General features: G+C 51.1%; 8 protein-coding genes across 8 annotated transcripts; 2 read left to right on the forward strand and 6 right to left on the reverse strand.

The window, feature by feature from the left end:
- Positions 1 to 269: 269 nt before the first annotated feature.
- On the forward strand, positions 270 to 996 carry UHO2_04079 (uncharacterized protein; the record flags this gene model as incomplete). The annotated part of the gene is made up of 2 exons (XM_041560036.1): positions 270 to 364; positions 519 to 996. The coding sequence occupies 2 exons, from the start codon at positions 270 to 272 to the stop codon at positions 994 to 996; spliced, it is 573 nt and encodes a 190-aa protein (XP_041415970.1).
- A 1,080-nt stretch (positions 997 to 2,076) lies between these two features.
- Positions 2,077 to 3,456, reverse strand: UHO2_04080 (uncharacterized protein; the record flags this gene model as incomplete). The annotated part of the gene is made up of 1 exon (XM_041560037.1): positions 2,077 to 3,456. One exon carries the CDS (start codon positions 3,454 to 3,456, stop codon positions 2,077 to 2,079), a length of 1,380 nt encoding a protein of 459 aa, XP_041415971.1.
- Positions 3,457 to 3,812: 356 nt separating this feature from the next.
- Positions 3,813 to 6,263, reverse strand: UHO2_04081 (uncharacterized protein; the record flags this gene model as incomplete). The annotated part of the gene is made up of 2 exons (XM_041560038.1): positions 3,813 to 5,626; positions 6,074 to 6,263. The coding sequence occupies 2 exons, from the start codon at positions 6,261 to 6,263 to the stop codon at positions 3,813 to 3,815; spliced, it is 2,004 nt and encodes a 667-aa protein (XP_041415972.1).
- Positions 6,264 to 8,022: 1,759 nt separating this feature from the next.
- Positions 8,023 to 9,306, reverse strand: UHO2_04082 (putative clathrin-associated adaptor complex medium chain; the record flags this gene model as incomplete). Its single annotated transcript, XM_041560039.1, has 1 exon — positions 8,023 to 9,306. The coding sequence occupies one exon, from the start codon at positions 9,304 to 9,306 to the stop codon at positions 8,023 to 8,025; it is 1,284 nt and encodes a 427-aa protein (XP_041415973.1).
- A 518-nt stretch (positions 9,307 to 9,824) lies between these two features.
- Positions 9,825 to 11,522, reverse strand: UHO2_04083 (uncharacterized protein; the record flags this gene model as incomplete). Its single annotated transcript, XM_041560040.1, has 1 exon — positions 9,825 to 11,522. The coding sequence occupies one exon, from the start codon at positions 11,520 to 11,522 to the stop codon at positions 9,825 to 9,827; it is 1,698 nt and encodes a 565-aa protein (XP_041415974.1).
- Positions 11,523 to 12,029: 507 nt separating this feature from the next.
- Positions 12,030 to 14,125, reverse strand: UHO2_04084 (uncharacterized protein; the record flags this gene model as incomplete). Its single annotated transcript, XM_041560041.1, has 3 exons — positions 12,030 to 13,208; positions 13,274 to 13,463; positions 13,539 to 14,125. The coding sequence occupies 3 exons, from the start codon at positions 14,123 to 14,125 to the stop codon at positions 12,030 to 12,032; spliced, it is 1,956 nt and encodes a 651-aa protein (XP_041415975.1).
- Positions 14,126 to 14,693: 568 nt separating this feature from the next.
- UHO2_04085 (uncharacterized protein) lies at positions 14,694 to 15,761 on the reverse strand (the record flags this gene model as incomplete). Its single annotated transcript, XM_041560042.1, has 2 exons — positions 14,694 to 14,964; positions 15,046 to 15,761. The coding sequence occupies 2 exons, from the start codon at positions 15,759 to 15,761 to the stop codon at positions 14,694 to 14,696; spliced, it is 987 nt and encodes a 328-aa protein (XP_041415976.1).
- Positions 15,762 to 16,049: 288 nt separating this feature from the next.
- On the forward strand, positions 16,050 to 18,026 carry UHO2_04086 (uncharacterized protein; the record flags this gene model as incomplete). Its single annotated transcript, XM_041560043.1, has 1 exon — positions 16,050 to 18,026. The coding sequence occupies one exon, from the start codon at positions 16,050 to 16,052 to the stop codon at positions 18,024 to 18,026; it is 1,977 nt and encodes a 658-aa protein (XP_041415977.1).
- Between the last annotated feature and the right edge of the window lie 470 nt (positions 18,027 to 18,496).

The raw sequence follows: 18,496 nt of genomic DNA on the forward strand, positions 1-18,496 counted from the left end.
GTGGTAGCAGACAGGCGTGGTAGCAGACAGGAAGGAAGCAGTCAGCATAACTACTTGCTCGAACGGCGTTCGGCATCATCTTGTTGAAAGCATATAAGGAGCTGACCATTCGCCAAGTTGGAAGCAGCGTTCTCCCAGTCCGTTGACCAACTTCACTCATCATACACGCAACACACCATCTTAGTCTTTTCTTAGATTATCTTTAGATCGTATTCATCTCGCATCCAAGTACCACTCTCCTTAGAACTCTCCTTAGAACTCTCCACGCCATGGTTCACCTCACTTACCCCTTCAAGGCTCTTCTGACCTTTGTCGTTCTGGCTCTACCTGCCTGCGTCGAAGCTCAGCCTATCGTCGACTCCAAGTCTCTCATTCGACTCGAAGCACGCTCTCTCGTGCCTCACACCGACCATGCCGGCAGCTGGATGAGTAAGCTCAAGCCTCGCTTCTACGACATCATCCTCATCCCTGGTGGCAAGGGCAAAGACGACTTTTCCGACCTCCATTAACGGCATTAGCATCGAAAACAAGGCACACGGTCCTCCCCCTTTTGCTCACAAGAAGGGCGGCCCTGAGGAAGGTGCAAAGGGCTACGGTGGCAAACCCAAGGGCGACGAGAAGGGTGGCAAGGAAGAAGGAAAAGGCAAGCCCGACGGTGTAGAGGAAAGCGGCAAGCCTGGCGGAGACGAGAAGGGAAAGAAGGGTGGTGATGAGAAGAGTGGAAAGCCCACCGGTGTGGAGGAAGGAGGCAAGTCTGGTGGTGGTGACGAGAAAGGAGGCAAACCTGAGGGCAAAGAAGACAAGAAGGATGAAAAGGCCAAGGGTGGCTCAGGCTCTGGTTCCGAAAGCGGCGAGTCTCACGGTGAAGAATCCAAGGGCTCTTCCAGTGGACCTTCCGGCGGCGCTGGTACGGACTCTGGCAAGGAAAGCCAGGGTGGTTCGGATGGCCAAGGTGGTCCCGAGAGCTCCAGCGGTAGTCAGGGCCCCTCCTCTTGAGAGGTCGGCCTTGCTTTGCTGCTGATCAGAGAGAAGCTCGGGTTCTTACCCGACCGTCGGTTGTGTTGACAGAATAGCATGTCTGGCGCTGTTCGACATGCTATCCTGCTCACACACAAGCCAGCTCTGCCAGCCATCTAAGTCTTGCTGCTCGGTCTTTTCCTCATACTCACAATGCCTTTGTCTGTCCAAAATCTCGTATAGGCAATGTCACTCTGTTGCCCCTCTTGCTCTCACCTATCTGCACTGCCACCCTTGCGCCACAGATTAGCATTGGGCCTTTTCTTTCCAAGGCTCTGTTTTTTGATCTTGCAACTCGGGCGGTGGGAAATGACGCCTATCGTTCCTATCATGGCTGGACCCTTGGCAATTCCATCCAGCGCCAAGAATCGGCAACTCAAGAATCGGCAACTCAAGAATCGGCAACTCAAGGAGCAACAACTCAAACCGCACTCGGTGGACAAGGACCAGGCTGCTGCAACATCCCAACCAAAGACGGATTAGAGCAGCATCCAGCATACGACAGCTGGGAAGAGGTGCAAGTTGGCAGTGTTCAAGCGCCGAGGCAAGTGTCGAGCTACAACAAGACCAGCAGAGATGGATGCGTTGCTGATAGGCACCGAAGATCGAGTAGAGCAAGCCGCACTTCTTGGAGCAGTTTCATGACTCGACAAGAGGCGACTCGCAGTTTTGCTCCCAGCGCATCTTGGAGTCCTGTCAACCGAGTCGGTTGGAGAAAGATAGGCGCGCATGTATCGCCTGAACCACCTCGTCAATGTAGAGAGCATGGTATGTTTGCACACGAGTTCTGGATGCCAAGCCTTGGCGCTTCTCCCTTGTAGCCCAGCATCGCAAGCAAGCACAACGAGGACACACACACACACACACACACACACACACACACACACACACACACACACACACACACACACACACGCAATCCTTTCTTGCCTTTCTCCAATCTTTGAGCAACACTGCGAAGGAGGAGGAGTGATGGAACCAACCGTCGGCGTATGTATCGTTGCCAGGAAAAGGTAGCACACCCCGATCATCATTCGAGCCAGTCTCTTCCTCTTGGTCTTACTGCGGCGGCCATTCAGGCTGACCCAAATTACACCAGACGCCATACTCGACATCACCCTTGACACCCAAATCCTTCAGGGTCGCCTTATCTGTCCCCGCACCCGGTTTCACCCCACCCCCCTCCCTCAGCTCGGCTGCCTGCCCTCCTGGCCAGCTACGGCTATCCATCATCCTCCCGTAGCTCATCAACGCCGCTCTCACGTAGCACGCCGTCGCAGCGGGCGTCAGATATCTATCCGTTAGCGTCCTCTTGGCATTCTTTGCGATCTTTTCCCCGGTAGTAGCCATGCGGCTTAGAATGGCACCTTCTGCATCGATCTCCTCTCGAATAAGGTTCTGCATTGTCTGCGCAAGGTTTTCAAAGTAGGTCCCGGGGAGTTGGATGTGATTCTGATCTGGGGAAGAAGGAGAAGAGATCAAGGCCGGATGGAAATGTTGTTCCCACTCGAGCTCGTGCGTTATCACGGTGCTATGGCAGCCGAGGATGAACTTGCTTCTACCGGAATAAGCTACACCTTCCGAATGGATCAGGAATCTATGCCGGCAGTGTTCGGGGGCAGAAACGATCTTGTCTATTCCTGGGCCTTGTTCCCAGAAGCTTGTTCGTTTGACATCTGACCATTCTTCTGTCCCAGGGCCTGTGGCGACGGATAGGAGGCTATTTCTGGCTTGGATTGCGCTGTTGAGCAGAGCATCGCCACGCCAGAATGCTTTGTTGGCTTTGCTTCTCCAGGGGGTTTCTGCGTTGACTTGCTCTGCTGCCCTCCTGAATTCTGGGTACGAGGCGATTCCCGCTTCGGGCCAAGAGGCAAAGCTGAAATCTGGGAACAGATATTGGCCATCAGTCTCGTTGACCTTTTTATCCAACACCCAGCCAGCTCCTTGACTGCCGATGGGATCTGTGAATCCATCAAAGTCAGCAGTACTAATCACCAACTCTATCCCTTCCATCATCGACCTCTCCTCCTCGCCCGCCCCTTTGTAGGCATCAGTCAGCAACTGCAACACCGACCTTACCCTGCTCTGCCAGTCCTTGGCCTGTTGGCGAATAAATACCTGTCCGTGCTTGATAAGCACATGCACACACCCATGCCTACAACTGCTCGCAGCACTTTGTACATGATGATATCCAATGCCTCCCTTCTTCTTCCAAGCTATTTCATTAGCAGCAAGTTGCGGATAGAAGCGTGGGAATTCCATCCTACAAACCTCCTGCCTCATATGCAAATCCTCTCTCCGTCGCACATCCAGAGAGCCTTGGCCATCATTGGTGGAGGCCCAAGGGAGAGTGGATTTGTAGTTAGGCAGAACCGTGGCTAGGGGAATGATGGAAAATATCAGACAGAGCGAGACGAAGATGACTCCAAAGCCTGCCATTGGCGCCTGTGCTGGGCCTTGACGGTTTGTCGGTGGACGAAGAGACATGTTGGTTGCTGGCATGGGCCGTTCGATGGTGACGATGATGGTCAAGGTGCTGAAGAATGGATCGAGAGTAATTTTGGCGTTGGTAACCGCTGAAAAACGGCTGATTTCATTCAGCTCGAAGATCGCCGATGCAATCAATGTCATTGCGCCTGGCTTAAATCTCGGTTTTCACACCAACAGCCTCAGAGAGATACATCTCCCGTATATACGAAAAGACAATACGATGGCATCCTTGCCAATGCTAGGATTACGACTGGATGCCAAACACGACTGGATGCCAAATACGACGAGATGCTGAAATGCATCGTCTAGAAAGATAACTGCCTCTTGCCACCTCCCCCCGCCTGCGCTGCACCCGTACTTGCCTGCTCCACAGGCTCGGAAAACCTAAACCTGTCAAACAAGCCTTCAACTTTGCTCCCCTCCCCTGCACTCCCCTCTGCTGCACCTGCTGCTTCTTGCTCGCGCAAAAGCAGAGTGGGGCTTCGTTTGGGCATCTTACGCGGCTTAAACGCTCCACTGCGCGCTCCTGCTGGTGTGCTGATGCTTTCCCAGGAAGCAAGTTTAAGAAGAGAAGGCGAGAGGCCCGGTTTACCAGCTGTGCGAGTGGCCAACTCGGTGGCTCTCCTCGGCAGCGTTGTTCTCCCTCGCTCCACTCGCTCTACTCGCTTCTTCTGCTGGTGCTGATGTTGAGGAGTCGCTGCAGGATATCGGAATGCTTCCACTTTAGACCTACTGGCACTGGTATTAAGCATCGCTTTACTCTTGACCATCAAGGGCGTAACTGGTTCAACCACCATGTCATCCAACAACGGCGAGCTAGGCAGAGTAACCTCCTCTTCGTCTTCCTCCTCTTCTTCTCCCCCATTGCCTCTGTAAGCTGGAATCTTTCCACGACCACAAACGCTCGAAGCAGGGGAAGAAATAAAGCCGCTCTCCATCGCACTCTCTGGCGACGAAAGCACCGGCGCCGCCTCTTGCGATCTCATTCTTTTCCTCGACGGTGTCTGAGGTACAACCACGGCCGCACTCGTCCCACTCTCCCCAGAGGCACCTGTACTCTGCAGGGATTGCGTTGGAGCGACACTCGCCTCGCGTTGCTCTCGAATATCCGCTGTGCTGCTCGCAAGGCACAGCTGCTGAGTATCCATAACAATCCGCTGTGACTCGTTGAGCTCTATCTGCGGAGGACTACTAGACGGAACAAAGTCGTGCAGATCATGACACTCGTCTTGCCAATACCCCGAGTCGTTGGCTTTCGGTGGTGTCAGTTGGCCTCCCAGGTGGAGGTATGCATGGTCTTGCCTCACTTTCGGCGTCTTGCATACCGTAGTGGGGTGAGGGGTGGTGTTGGAACGAGTCAAGAGCTTGCTCTGTGTTGCCTTCACCTCTTTTACCGGCTGCCAGGGTGGCCGTGCGGAGGGCTGCCAAGGTCGATTGGTATCACGAGGAGCCAGCGCGATTCTCTCCTCCTTCTTTTCGCTCTTCTCTCTGCTCTTCGGAGCACCAAAGAAGATCTTCAAACTCTGCAAGCCAGTTTCTTTACTAACCACCTTTTTCTTGCCTCCTCCTCCAAACGATCCCGACGCTGTACTCACTGAGGACTTATCAAAGCTGCTTCCCGCCAGCCCAGATCCACCGCCCAAGCTTATGGGAGCAGTGGTACTCCTATGCAAGGTATTCAACCCACTCGAGCTGGCAGTGAGATTACTCGCACTCGAACACCTCATCCCCAACCTGGCAACTCTATCCAATATCCTCTCCCTTGTAATAGGATCAACGATGCCATCTGCAATCGCTCTCGCCATCTCATCCTCAATATGAGCGCCAATAAAGGGCAGCATATCATCATGCGTGCCACTGGGCAAGGGCGTAAGCGTGACCACCTTGCTACTGGACGGATCGAAAACCCTCTGATGAACAAAGGTCAATTCGGCCTTTCTAAACTCGCTCGGATAGGTCGGAGGAATGCTCATCTTGCCCTCCAGCCTAACTACCTGTAGCACCTTATCCACCGTCTTATGCCTTCTCAACAAGCGGTGTGCGTTTTTCAGGCCCATCCCCACTATACTGGGCAAATAGTCGCAGCCACTGAGGATGGCCATCTGTCTAAACTCGACCGCTGTCCAGCCTGACAAGGCTATCTGCCTATTTGTCTAAAACCTCTCTTGCTTGATTTCCACTGCGTTTCCAGCTTGGTCGAGCTTAAAGAGCACCGTGTTGCATCCAAAGACTAGCAGGTCCGAATCTTCCATTAGAACGGCATCGATGGCACCGCACTTCTCCAGATAGGCCAGTTGTGCATCTGCTTCGTAGGGGGCTACAAGATAGGGTATCGCTTGCTCTTTCAGCACTTTAATGAGTTGGTAGGCCATTTCAGGGGTGATATCTACGCACTTGGCATAGAGGTCTCGAGCTTGCTGAAGGTTTCCTTCTGCTTCGAGTTGCTGTGCACGGGCGAGGTTTTCAGAGCGTTTCGATTCTCAATCGTCTTCGGTATGGGTTTTTGCGGGGAGTTTGTCGCCGTCGAAAACGAGGTATGGTTTGATACCGAAGTGTTGTAGCATACCAATACGGGAGAGCGCGTAGGAGATGTATCGTGGATTGGGGTCGCCTAGGACTATCTCGCGTGCACAACCGTAGGCACCACGATGAAGCCAAACGTAGGTGTCGATGCCGAGTGTGCGACCGGAATAGGAGGAAATGTGGATGGGGAGAGAAGCATCTTTGAGTAGCGGCAGAAGGCCTTGGATGCCCATTGTGGGCAAACAACAGATCGCCTTTTGATCAGTTGGTCGAGGATGGAGAATGCTTCATCTTCTGTGTCGCTATCCTCCCAGTGTTGGTGGCAGGAATGAATGATCGAACCAATGCTCAACTCCGAGTCAGGCTTGGTGGAGCAAAGAGTGACGAGAGATTCGCGTCTCGCCTGCGCGACTCGCGAATCGCGACTTGGCTTGCTTGCCTGCTTCGTCATCATTCCCCGATTGATTGGCTAGATCGGGACCAAAAGGACGCCTGATCGAATCGTCAGAAGATTCCTTTGGTCGAGGTGGACATTCCCACCTACGGCCCAATTGCTAACTTGCACCTCATTCACCATCAACACTTGAACGCATCCACCACACTTGTCGCTCTAGAAAACGGCCGGACTCCCTAATCACAAGCTATTCACCGAGGATAGCTCTTCCCAGGGTCAAGGCGCACATCTTTGCTACATAGCGTCGAATTGTATCCAAGATGAAGCTCGTCAGGTAAGCCTGGCCTACCCGCTGTTGCCGTCTGCAAAGCTCCTGCTGATCCTCACCCCCCCTTTTATTTTGTGGCAATGCAGGTTTTTGATGAAGCTCAACAATGAATCAGTGACAATCGAGCTTAAGAACGGCACCGTCGTTCATGGAAGCGTCACCGGCGTAGACATCCAGATGAACACGCATCTTAAAACCGTTAAAATGACCCTTCGTGGACGACCGGCTGTAGCTCTGGATACGTTGAGCATCAGGGGCAATAATATCAGGTATTGGATATTACCGGATGCTTTGCCCTTGGATATGTTGTTGGTGGATGATGCGCCGAAGCCAAAGGGGAAGAGGAAGGAGCCGGTTGCGAGGGGAGCGAGGGGGGCGAGGGGAGGAGGGATGATGGATAGAGGTAGAGCAAGGGGTAGAGGCGGTGGCGGTGCGGGGATGAGGGCAGGTGGCGGGGGGAGGGGTAGGGGTCGTTAGAAGCAGCATCTCGCGCTTCAACCTGCAACATTAACTCCTCCTCACTCTTCAACAAGGCCTCAGCCCTAAGCGGAGCTTCCTCAGGGCATTCGATTGGATAGTCCAGCCTTGTCACTTGCCCACCTCTCAACAGTAGCGTCATGCTCTTAAGATACCTCCTTCCCGGCTCTTCCTTCGCTAAGTGTCATTGTGGCAGTGTCTCTATGGTGGTTGTGATGTGATGATTGCCGCTTGCAAAGGGGTTGATGGGGGGTAAGTTGGAGTCTGTGGTCTTGAGACTGCAACTCTATCTGGCCGAGTTAGAGCGCTTTTTTTTTTTTTTTTTTTTTTTTTTGAAGTGGCCCTAACTTTACCTGATCGCCGATTGAATCTGCTAAGCCCGATCCTCTACAGATCTGATTTACATTATTCCTAGATCGGACTAGATCGCAATTTCCAACAATATTTAGTTGCTCCTCAAGAATCATGTTTGCTTTTCTTCTTACCACCAACATCACAACCTCGTAAGTATTCGCATTCTCATCAACAGTGACGGGAACAAAAGCAGCAGCAGCAGCAGCAGCAGCAGCAGCGGATGGGGCAAAAGCGGATGACGAACATCATAACAAACCAATATATATATATATATAATCTGTCAATCCTCCGACATCTCCCCACATTCAAAGGGTCGACGATGGTGTGGATAAAGTTTTTTTTTTTTAAAGCTTGACGGACGCTATACACCCCTTGCCTGGAATCGCACTTTGATGGCTGCTGGAGATGGCTGCTGGAGATGGCTGCTGTCCATGGACCATCAGAACCTGATCAGATAACTACCATTACTCCTAGTCAAATACCTAACCCATTTGACACTCTGATAATTGCTTTTCTCGAAAACCTTCAGATACCTTACCAACAAGCCTGAACTTGTAAACATCAAAACCTGAAAATCCACCTCTATCGGCGGCCTACTCCAAGCCTTCCTGAGGGTGGTGCTGCTCAGCTCTGCATCTGCACCAAACCTTGCTTCCCCCCCGCCTTGGATTCTGGCTATCTTCCACACTATGTGATTCTCTGCTGGCACGTATTTTGCTTTTCCCATACTAACCTGACACTTGACCGTACTTGCATTCAACGGGGTTGGGATTCGCAGGACGACGTTGGTTGCGTTGAGCTTGCAATCAAAGTTGGCCTTTAGGTTGAGCGTGTATTCGACTTTGGATTTGGAGAGTTCTTCTACAATAGCATGCACTTTAAAGGGCAGGTTGATGTTGCTTGTCGAACGATAGCGCATCAGTTCGAATTCTCCGTCCGGCGGGATGAAGGAGATGGAACGGTCGCTGTCGTACTTTGACAACTTGACGCATTGGTGGAATTGACAATCGTCCAGTTCTACCGCATCTACTTTGCCTTTGTTCTTGTCGTTTTTTTCCAGCACTAGTTTGTCGTTTAGGCCGAAACGACATTCTGGCATACCGCTAAGATAGGCTCTCATCAGGATTGCTCCATCCACATCCGCGCGTAGAATGGTTCCTTTGTTGCTCATCAACAGGTTCACCGTCTCGACAACATCGACAAATGCTTCGTTCTTTCGATACTTTACATCTGCTCTTCTCCAACTTGTCGCACCCGTAGCTTGAATTGTGATTTTGCTGGAATCCTCTCGTACCGCTTGTTCCGACTTGACTCCTTCGGTAGTAATGTACATCTTGAGTGTCTCGATCTCTGAGTTTTGAGGATAACCAAAATCGAGGATCTCGTCAAGAAGTTCGTAGATGAGAACAAAGTTGTTTTTCACCGCCTCTTCGTCCAATTTCCCACCGAAATACGATCGTCCGATGCTGATCACCCGATAGCAAAATTCAAAGACGAGTGCGGCGTTGGCGTTGCACTTGGTGACGGCGACAATGTAGAGGTTTTCGTGACGAACGTGGAAGAAGGATGTGGAACCGAGAGTGATGATGGGAGAACGAACGTCTGCGTTCGACACCACTTGGATACGAAAGATGTCTGCGATCGATCGTCGGAGATCGTTGCGAAAGAGACGCGAGATGAGCACTTCTCCTTTTAGGTTGAAGATGAAGAAGGCGGAGATCATGGTTTCGAGGAATCCGTGGGGGGGGGGGCTCTACTTGTATGTGACGAGGTGAGGAAGGAGAGGCGCCAAAGTGCCCAGCGACCTTCCTTTCTTTTGCTAGCGAGGTGGCGTGGGTAAGCGCGTTTGATCTGCAGATTGCAAGTAAGCAACCAAAGGACCAAGTTGAAAGGGGACTTGGTTGAGATGATGGAACAAAGGGAGAGAAAGCGTGTGTGGGTCAATGTCACGCCTGGTCACTTTCTCGTGCGAATACATGCAATTCCGCACGAGAGAATTCGAATTCCTATCGTTGCTTTGTTCTTAAATTAGCTTCCCTCTTACTCCCTTACAACGTGCATATACAAACAATTGAAGATAACAATTAGTATACGGCGTTATCGGGGTCACGATCAGACTCCCTTTACCACAGCTGTATGTTCTATGTAATGCTTAGTTTTTCATAGTGTGAACCTAAATGACAAACACATATATATACTCCATTCACTGCTCTAGTCCTATCCAAGACAGGATGTGTCACTTCATTCATACTCCTGTGTTGCTATGATACTGAGTGCCACTGAGCTGTCGCCATGACAACAGTCATGTACCTCATTGTGCTTCTCACTTAAGTAAGCCTCCTGCACCTCGGTGTCTTGGCCGTGACACGTGCATCTTGCTTGAGATGCCGATGCATCTTCAACTCCCCCCTTCGGCGGGATCTCCAGCCCTATCATCCTAGCCAATCGTGAGGTGTTGAGACCCTGTAAAGGTTTTGTCAAGACATCTGCAATGTTGTTTGCTGTTCCGACATATTTGATTGCCACATCGCCCTCTTGCACGTGATCGCGGACGAAATGATACCGTGTGTCGATGTGCTTTAACTTCCAATGCTTGGCTGGATCTTTACTCACCTGTATGCACCCCTGGCTATCTGTGTATAGCACGGGCCGAACGTCCGTGATCTCCAAGTCCCAGAGCAAATATGAGAAGAACAATGTTTCTCGCACCGCTTCGGAAGCGGCGACAAACTCTGCTTCGACTGCTGACAATGCCACACACTTTTGAACATGAGATTTCCAACTCACTGGACATCCATACACATATGTTATCGACCCCGAGGTGCTCCTTCGTCCATTTGTGGGGTCGGATGCCCAGTTTGCGTCGGTATACGTCGTTACCGGTGTATCCGAGTGCTCGTTTGTCTCCCCTCCTAAGTGCAACTGATATTCGTTCGTTTGGTTCAGGTACTTTACCACATGAATGGCTGCCTTCCATGCACTGTTGATCGGGATCGACATATATCGTGACAATACGCCAACAGCAAAGGCAATATCTGGTCGGGCTGTGTTGGAGACCCATAATAGTTGGCTGACCAACTCTTGATACTTCTTTGCTCGCTGAGGTTCACATCTCTCGCCTCCGGCGACGTTCGCTACGCTCAGCATGGGTACCCAAGATTTCTCGTTTGCTCCTCCTAACCATTTGTTCACCATTTCTTTGATGTATGCCGTTAGGTCCAGAGATATCCTCCTCCGTCTTCTATCACATGTGATCTTGATACCCAGAAATTCTTTGATCCTTCCGTTGTCTTGCGTCTCCCATTTGTCCATGATCTCTCGCTTAGTGCAGTCTACTTCATCACGACTGGGTGATGTTATCAGCATGTCGTCCATGTATGCTGTGATGATCGTGATCTTGTCGCCTGTCCCTCTTGAGTATAGGCATGGTGTGCTTGGCATGCAATGAAATCCGATCGTCCGGAGATGTGAGTCTAACTCAATGTTCCATTCTCGGCCCGATTGTTTCAGACCATACAGTCCTTTCACTACCTTCAACGCTTTTCTGGGTGGTATTTTGATTCCTACTGGGGGCTTGAGATATACATCATGGTGTATAGTGGAGTTCAGGTACGCTTGCTTTACGTCAATAGAATCTATTTCCCAATCTCGTACTGCTGTGACAGCGATCACCCCTCGAATGGATTGGATGGGTGCTACTGGTGCGAAGACCTCGGTGTAGTCGATGCCCTCACATTGGGTGAAACCTCGTGCCATGAGCCGGGCTTTGAACTTTGTCGGCACGAGGTTTGCATCGGTTTTGATCTTGAGTACCCAATGTGTGTCGACAGTGTTTGCACCCTTTGGGAGGTCGGCTATCTCCCATGTGCCCATCGCCTCCAATCCATCCAGCTCCTTTTGCATGGCCTCCTCCCAGTGCTTTCTGTCTTCTCCACTCATTGCTTCATGTATGGTTGGGTCCAGGTTCTTTCTCTGTTCTGGTCACGTCGCTACAAGTCCAAAGAATTCGCTGTCAATCTGAGTTTCGGTGGTTGATCCTTGTTCCATCACCTCCGCTGTTCCTCCGCTTAACCTTTCTTCTGAATCTGTCTCCATATCCATGTATTCTTGTAGTGGCCCTTCATCTGTTTCGTCGAATATATTTTCTTTGTTGTATCCTAGATCTTCGAAATTCTCTTCTGTCATCATCACTGGAGGTGCCTTTGTGTCAACCGGTCGCCACTCTGTTCTGTCTGACCAGCACTTTGATTCCATGAATTTTGCTGAATTGCTCCAGAACATGTTCGGATTATAGTCCGGACTGTAGAAGAGCCAGCCCTTTCTCTCTAGACTGTATCCCAAGAAAATGGATGTGATGGCTCGCTGGTCCAGTTTCTTGTTGTCCCATTTGACTTTGGGTACGTTTACCCATGCCAGACAACCAAACACTCGTAGGAGCTTTAAAGCTCATTCCGGCAACTTGCCAAACATTGCTTGATAAGGGAATTCATTATCAACACTCGGAGTGAGGTTTATTTTGAACGCCGCAGCTCTGATCGTGTATGGCCAGAACTTCTTTGGTAGTCTCCTCTGCATTAGCAATGTTCTCATCTTCTCTCCAAGGGTCCTGTTCATTCTCTCTACCCATCCATTTTGTTTGCTGTTGTACCCTACAGTGGTTTGCCACTCTATGCCCTTTTCTAGCGACCATTCTAATGCATCATTGCTTTTCCATTCCGTTCCTTGATCAGATCGGATCGCTTTTAGCTTCCGATCCGTCTGTGTCTCCAGGAATGAAACAATCCTTTTGAGTTGCATAAACGCATGACTCTTTCGTGTCAATGGCTGTGCATACACATACTTGCTATGATCGTCGACCAGCACCAACGTGCATGTGTACTCTGTCACGTGGGACAAGTCTATTATTAGATTGATGTGGATAAGATTCAGGGGCCCTATGGCTCTTTCGCCGCTACCTTTCCCCATCCGAGCGCTTGTGCTCTTGGATCGTATGCACTGCTCACATGTCAGAGTGGTGTTTGGATCCAATTTCATGGTATGCTTATCTTTTAACTTGCTCGTGATCACCTTAGCTTTATCTCTTCCTGGGTGTCCAAGACGCTCATGCCATAGTTGTTGCTTTGAAACTTTCGGCTCATTCTTAATATGCTCGAACTCCTCATCAACACCTTCAAACAATGGTGCTGATGTGGCCATCGCGCTTTCTTGCCATGTGTCGCCTCGGAACTCCAAAAGTCCTCGCTCGCGATTCTTTGCAATCTTAAGTGTCATGCCGTTTGTTAGAAAAATTTGACCGCCGGTTGTGTCCAATATCACTCGTGCTCCTTCATCCGTTAATGAATTCGTTGACAGAAGGTTAACATTAAGATGCTTCACATACAATACATTTTGTAGGGAGATTTCCCTGTAATCTGTTGATATGCTTGCATCTCCTATAGCTGCCTCTTCCAAGACCTTGCTTCCGGCAGTAATTATCCGCTTTCGGCAAGTTCTCGGGTGGATGAGCATGCTGTAGTCATTCACCATATGATAACTCGCCCCCGAGTCCAAGATCCAATGAGCTGTTTCTTTTGTGTTCGAGGGGTCTTTCCATTTCAATGGGAGGGTGAGGGAGCACCACACTTCCTATTTAGGTTCAGCGAGGGGGGAGTCTTTGGGAATGGTGACCAAGGCGTCGCATTGACTAATACCATGTCCCGGTCGCTTGCAGATCCAGCATCGGATTCGGCATGGTCTGCCTGCGTTCCTCGAGCTCGCATGGCTGTTGTCAGCTTCGGCTTCGGTCTCTCCGGCCTGTTCATTTTGATCGTCGTTGCTGGCGGTTCTAGCGCTGGCTTGTCGGGGGTCGATCTTTTGTGCGGGGATGCTCTCGACAGCGGTCTGCCGGATACTTAGTGTGGTGGCAAGGGTGTTGAAATCGATTTGATGAATGGTGGCAACCGTCTCCTTGTACACCGGATGCCGGATCGTGCATTTCTGCAGAGCCGAGAACAATGCGAGTGAAACATCTTTGTATCGTTGAGCTGCGAGATGAGCGCAAGTCTGTGAGACATCTTGGTGGCTTCATTCGTGAGACCGTTTTCGATCTTTCTCCATACTTGGTTGAAAGTAAGGTACTCCTTGATTACATCTAGAACGAGGTAATTTACATTGTATTCCCCGGTAGTGTCAATTGTTCCATGCAGGGCGTTGATTAAAGCATCATCGAGGGAGCAGCTCCATTTCGGGTGCTTCTTGTCATACGTTCCCTCGAGATGTTTCATCGCATGGGGCACGGATTGGAGGAAAGATTTCACATGAGCGCTCCAGCTATAATAGTTTCGTGACGTGAGCTTTGGCATGGGTTCGAGGAGCTTTGCTAGGGTGCGAAAGTTATATCGCTTGTTGCCATCATCAAAGTCGGAGTCGGAATCGGTGTCTTCGTCGGCTTCATTGTTGATGGCCTCCAGCTCGTTCTCGTTTGTGGCATTATTGTCGACCCGAACCTGGGTGTTCTTGCCCTTTCTGCTTCCTTTGGTCCTCGTTTCGGTGTCTTCTACCATGGTTGTCGACGAGTTTCGGTTAGCTCGGTGATAGCTTCTTCAGACTCTTAATCAATTGAAGATAACAATTAGTATACAGCGTTATCGGGGTCACGATCAGACTCCCTTTACCACAGCCGTATGTTCTATGTAATGCTTAGTTTTTTGTAGTGTGAACCTAAATGACAAACACATATATATACTCCATTCACTGCTCTAGTCCTATCCGAGACAGGATGTGTCACTTCATTCATACTCCTGTGTTGCTATGATACTGAGTGCCACTGAGCTGTCACCATGACAACAGTCATGTACCTCATTGTGCTTCTCACTTAAGTAAGCCTCCTGCACCTCGGTGTCTCGGCCGTGACACGTGCATCTTGCTTGAGATGCCGACGCATCTTCAACTCAAACACACTACAGCGCAGCTCAGACCACGCTCAAATTTTCGTTCGTGTTGTTTCTTTCGATGTAACAATTGTACCAAGTTCCAAAATCTAGCTTCCACTGCAATCGACGCACAGGCGAACGGACACCAACACAGACTGGATGTTGCAAGATGCTTGGCTAGTATGACAGTCTGTATGCGTCAAGCGATCTGAGCAACAACACGCTTGTGTAGCGCCGTTCGCATAAAGCCAACGACAGCAGAGCATGCTTTGAAAGCCAACTGGCGTGCTCTTTCCAGATCTTGCAGATCTACTGCACCTTCTGACTGGGCGAGGATCTGCTCCGAAACCTGTGTCGGTGCTGCCTTTTTGTCTCTATCGTCCAGCGCTTGTGAGAAGGAGAAAGCAAACACATGTGTGCTGAGCGCATAGTCCAGTTCCACTGGGGTCGGGTCGAGAAGAACAACAGTGCTGTTGCAAGGGGGGGAAAAAAAAAGGTCGAGTGTCAGCGTCTTTCCTCCGATAAGACACCTTTTAGAGGCTTGTACTTACTCTCCAGTATAACGTGTACGAGACCTGCTCGGCTCATCCTCCGCCTCCCCATTCTCTTGCTTATACTGGCGCAAAAGACCCGCCAACTGTGCCTCTCCGATCTCGCTGAGATGGCTGTTCTGTCTCAACACCGTCCCCCGTGCTGCTGGAAGGATAGCACAGGCGCAAGCAGCCACACTCCCCCTTGCCGGAATGCCTGCATCTAACAACGCCAACGAAGCTGCATTGATCAGTGCCGCCAGTTCCGAGACACTTGGTGGCTTGTCCGGTCCCAACAACAACGGCTGTCTCGCAACAACTCTTTGGCTCGCCTGTACATCACTGTGCACTACCTGTGCAGAAGTTTGTGGTAAGGTCGGGCAAGATAAGGTCTGCAGAACGACCTGTATCAATGATCGTGGGTAGTGATGCAATAAGAGCACAGAGGAGAAAGCGGTGAAGAGTGAATCAGATACAGCCTGGCTTGCGATCCCTGCCACGCCGTGTTGAGGCTGAAAGATGACATCAAGCGTGGCTCGATCGGTGAGCTCGTCGCGAATGCGTACTTCCGTCGGACCGGAGACGGAAGCGACGACGTTGAGGGGGCCAAAGGAGAAGGATGCGCTTGCGTCGGCTCTTGCTAGTGTGCCTAGTTGGGCGGATAGAGGTCGAAGTGCGGTTGGCGACGTTCGTCTTGGAGCTGAGCAGCTGTGTTTGGTCAATATTGATGAGGACATTCTGTCTGCCACTTGACCTTGTGCTTGCAAGAATTGGTCGTTGGTCGAGGTGAATCAGTGAATGAATACCAAAACTTGCAAACGTCAAACAGCTCCGAAAAATTCGAGTCCGACTTCCGGCTTCCGGCTTCCGGCTTCCGGCTTCCAGCTTCCGAGTTTTTTTTTGGTGTGCTGCGATCTTCCGAAGTTGAGGAGCGGAAAAAAAAAAAAGCGCAACACTCAATCCTCTTCTTGCTCCTCCTCCTCTTCGACGACCACCAACATTGTGACTGCAACAACCTAGCAGTCATGAGTTCGACACCACCAACCCCGCCTTCCAGCTCAACAGCATCGACTACTCCGGCTGCTGCATCAACATCTTCTTCCACAACCGCAGCGTCCACATCAACAGCGACCGTCAACAATGCAGCCACAAAAGCCAAGCCTATCCCTCGCGAGATCCCTCCCGTCCTCCGTCCTCTGGAATACATGGGCATTCCCAAATCCGTCTTGGCCTGGAAACCACGCCTTCCATCTCGCAACTTGTCCATCTTCCTCGTCACCGTCGGAACCCTCTCTTACCTCTACTACGACGATCGTCGTCAATGCCGTCTCATCCGTCAAGACTATATTGACAAAGTCAAGCATCTCTCCAACGAGCCCATGAAGCCCGGTGAATGGCCACGCAAGATCACCGTCTATGCTACACGTTCCCCTGGTGATGACGACTACGACAAGGCGCTGCGGTACTTCAAGAAGTATGTCAAGCCTGTCCTTGTCGCAGCTGGTGTCGATTGGGAGGTCACCAACGGCACTCGTCACGGTGGACTCGCGAGGGAGCTGCAGAGTAAGATCCACGAGAGAAGGAGCAAGTTGTTGGGTCTGCAACCTTGGATGGATGAAGCTACGGCCATGTCGCAGACTCAGTTTTCCTTGACACCGCAGCAGGAGTTGCAGAGGGAGATCGATGGCGGCTTGGTGTTGGTCGGTAGACCAGCGTATAAGGAGTGGGCTTGGGCGTTGAAGCATGGTTGGTGTACTCCGTTGGAGGTGTTGAAGCGTGATAGGGATCACGAGCTTGCCCAGGTCCTTGCTGAGGATCATGTGTTTGATGAGTTACCTGCCGAGTCAACCTCCACCACCTCCACCACCACCACCACCACCTCCTCCTCCTCCTCCTCCTCCTCCTCCTCCTCCTCCTCCTCCTCCTCCTCCTCCTCCTCTTCTTCCAGCTCTTCTTCCACCGCAGCTGCTGCTTCAACACCGAGCGAATTTCTGGACGAGAAAGAACGGGCAATCGCAGCACTTGCCGAATCAGGCGGTGAAAAAGATGGAGCAGGTGCCCCCCTCCCCTCTCGCTACGGCCCCGGTGCAAAATTCGCCTCTTCCCCCTACCCCAACCTCGGTTCCGACGCTAAGGCATTCAACTCCATGCTCGGTCCCTCGCCTTCCTCCGCCGCCCAAGCCGAGAAAACCCGTTTACGCACAGAAGCCGAAGAGGCCGCCTCCCGTCTCGATCCCAACCTCCTCCAACCTCCTTCCCAGATCCCCGCGCAACCTCCCATCTGCTTTGTCGACTTCACCAACCTCGTCGGCTGGCGCAACATCCCTCTCCGAATGTACCAGTTCTTCCGTCAAAGAGACAAAGTCCGCCACGGTGCCGAACTAGGCCTAACGATTGTCTATGGCACTAAAGAAACCGCTCGAGACTTCCAACCCGGCCCTCCCGGCACTTTCTCCAACGAAATCCCCACCACGCCACCCCAAGGCGGCGATCTCGATTGGGGCCTTCAAGGCGAGGAGCGGTATCCACCCTACTTTCGTAAATGCGACCAAAACATCGCCGATTCTCGCGCTGCTTACTACAAAGCCCTTCCGAAACATCTCAAAGATGCCCGGGATCTAGCAAGGGGTTTCAGAGAACCGAGCAAGTTGGAGAAGAACGATCCGAGCAAGACCGAAGCAGAGTTGAGAGAGCAGAGGTTCAACAAGGAGAAGGAATGGAGGAATGCAGAGATGGGCTTTGAGATCATTAGGCCCGAGAAAGGGGTCGAGTGGGATGAAAGGTTTAGAGGTAGTCTCAGGGTGTTTGAGTTGAGTAGCGAGCTGAGGGAACAGATTGATCGTCAGCAAAGCTTGAGGATGGAAAGAGCCAAGGAGGAGGAGAAGAGGAGGGTGGAGGAGGAGGAGAAGAGGAGGGTGGAGGAGGAGAAGGGCTTGATGCAGGAACAGATCAAGAGACAGAACGAGTTGGAGAGTCAGCCACTGGAGGCGCTCGAAGGATGAATTCAAGCAACACAACATGTGCTATTGCTGCAATGCACACATCTATCTCATTCTGGTCGATTTGCAAGCTTGTATATGTGTGTGTATATGTGTGTGTATATGTGTGTGTATATATGTGTGTGTGTATATTGCGAGCTCTGAGGATGCTATGTCGTCTGTTAGGAGTTGATGTTGCTGTAGTAATGGTTTGGTGTTAAGTTTCGAAAATGTCGACAGATGAGACAAAAGAAAGCAAAAATCAAGTCTCGAAAAAGGCATGCTGGAATCGGGCTTGATTCTCGATTTTGTCTCGATTTTGTCCCGATTTTTGTCCCGATTTGGAGGTGGAGGAAGACGGAAAACCCAACACTTGGAATTCAAGGCACAGACGAGAGGGCTACTTGCTTCTTGTTGCTCAACAACCACCATCACTCTCCCTAGCTGCTCCATAACGCCTTTGCGACAAAGCCCGAGAGGCAGAGTCGCCTCAT

The sequence above is a fragment of the Ustilago hordei genome (assembly GCF_900519145.1).
Source record: "Ustilago hordei strain Uho2 genome assembly, contig: UHO2_contig_07, whole genome shotgun sequence".
Taxonomy (NCBI): Eukaryota; Fungi; Basidiomycota; class Ustilaginomycetes; order Ustilaginales; family Ustilaginaceae; genus Ustilago; species Ustilago hordei.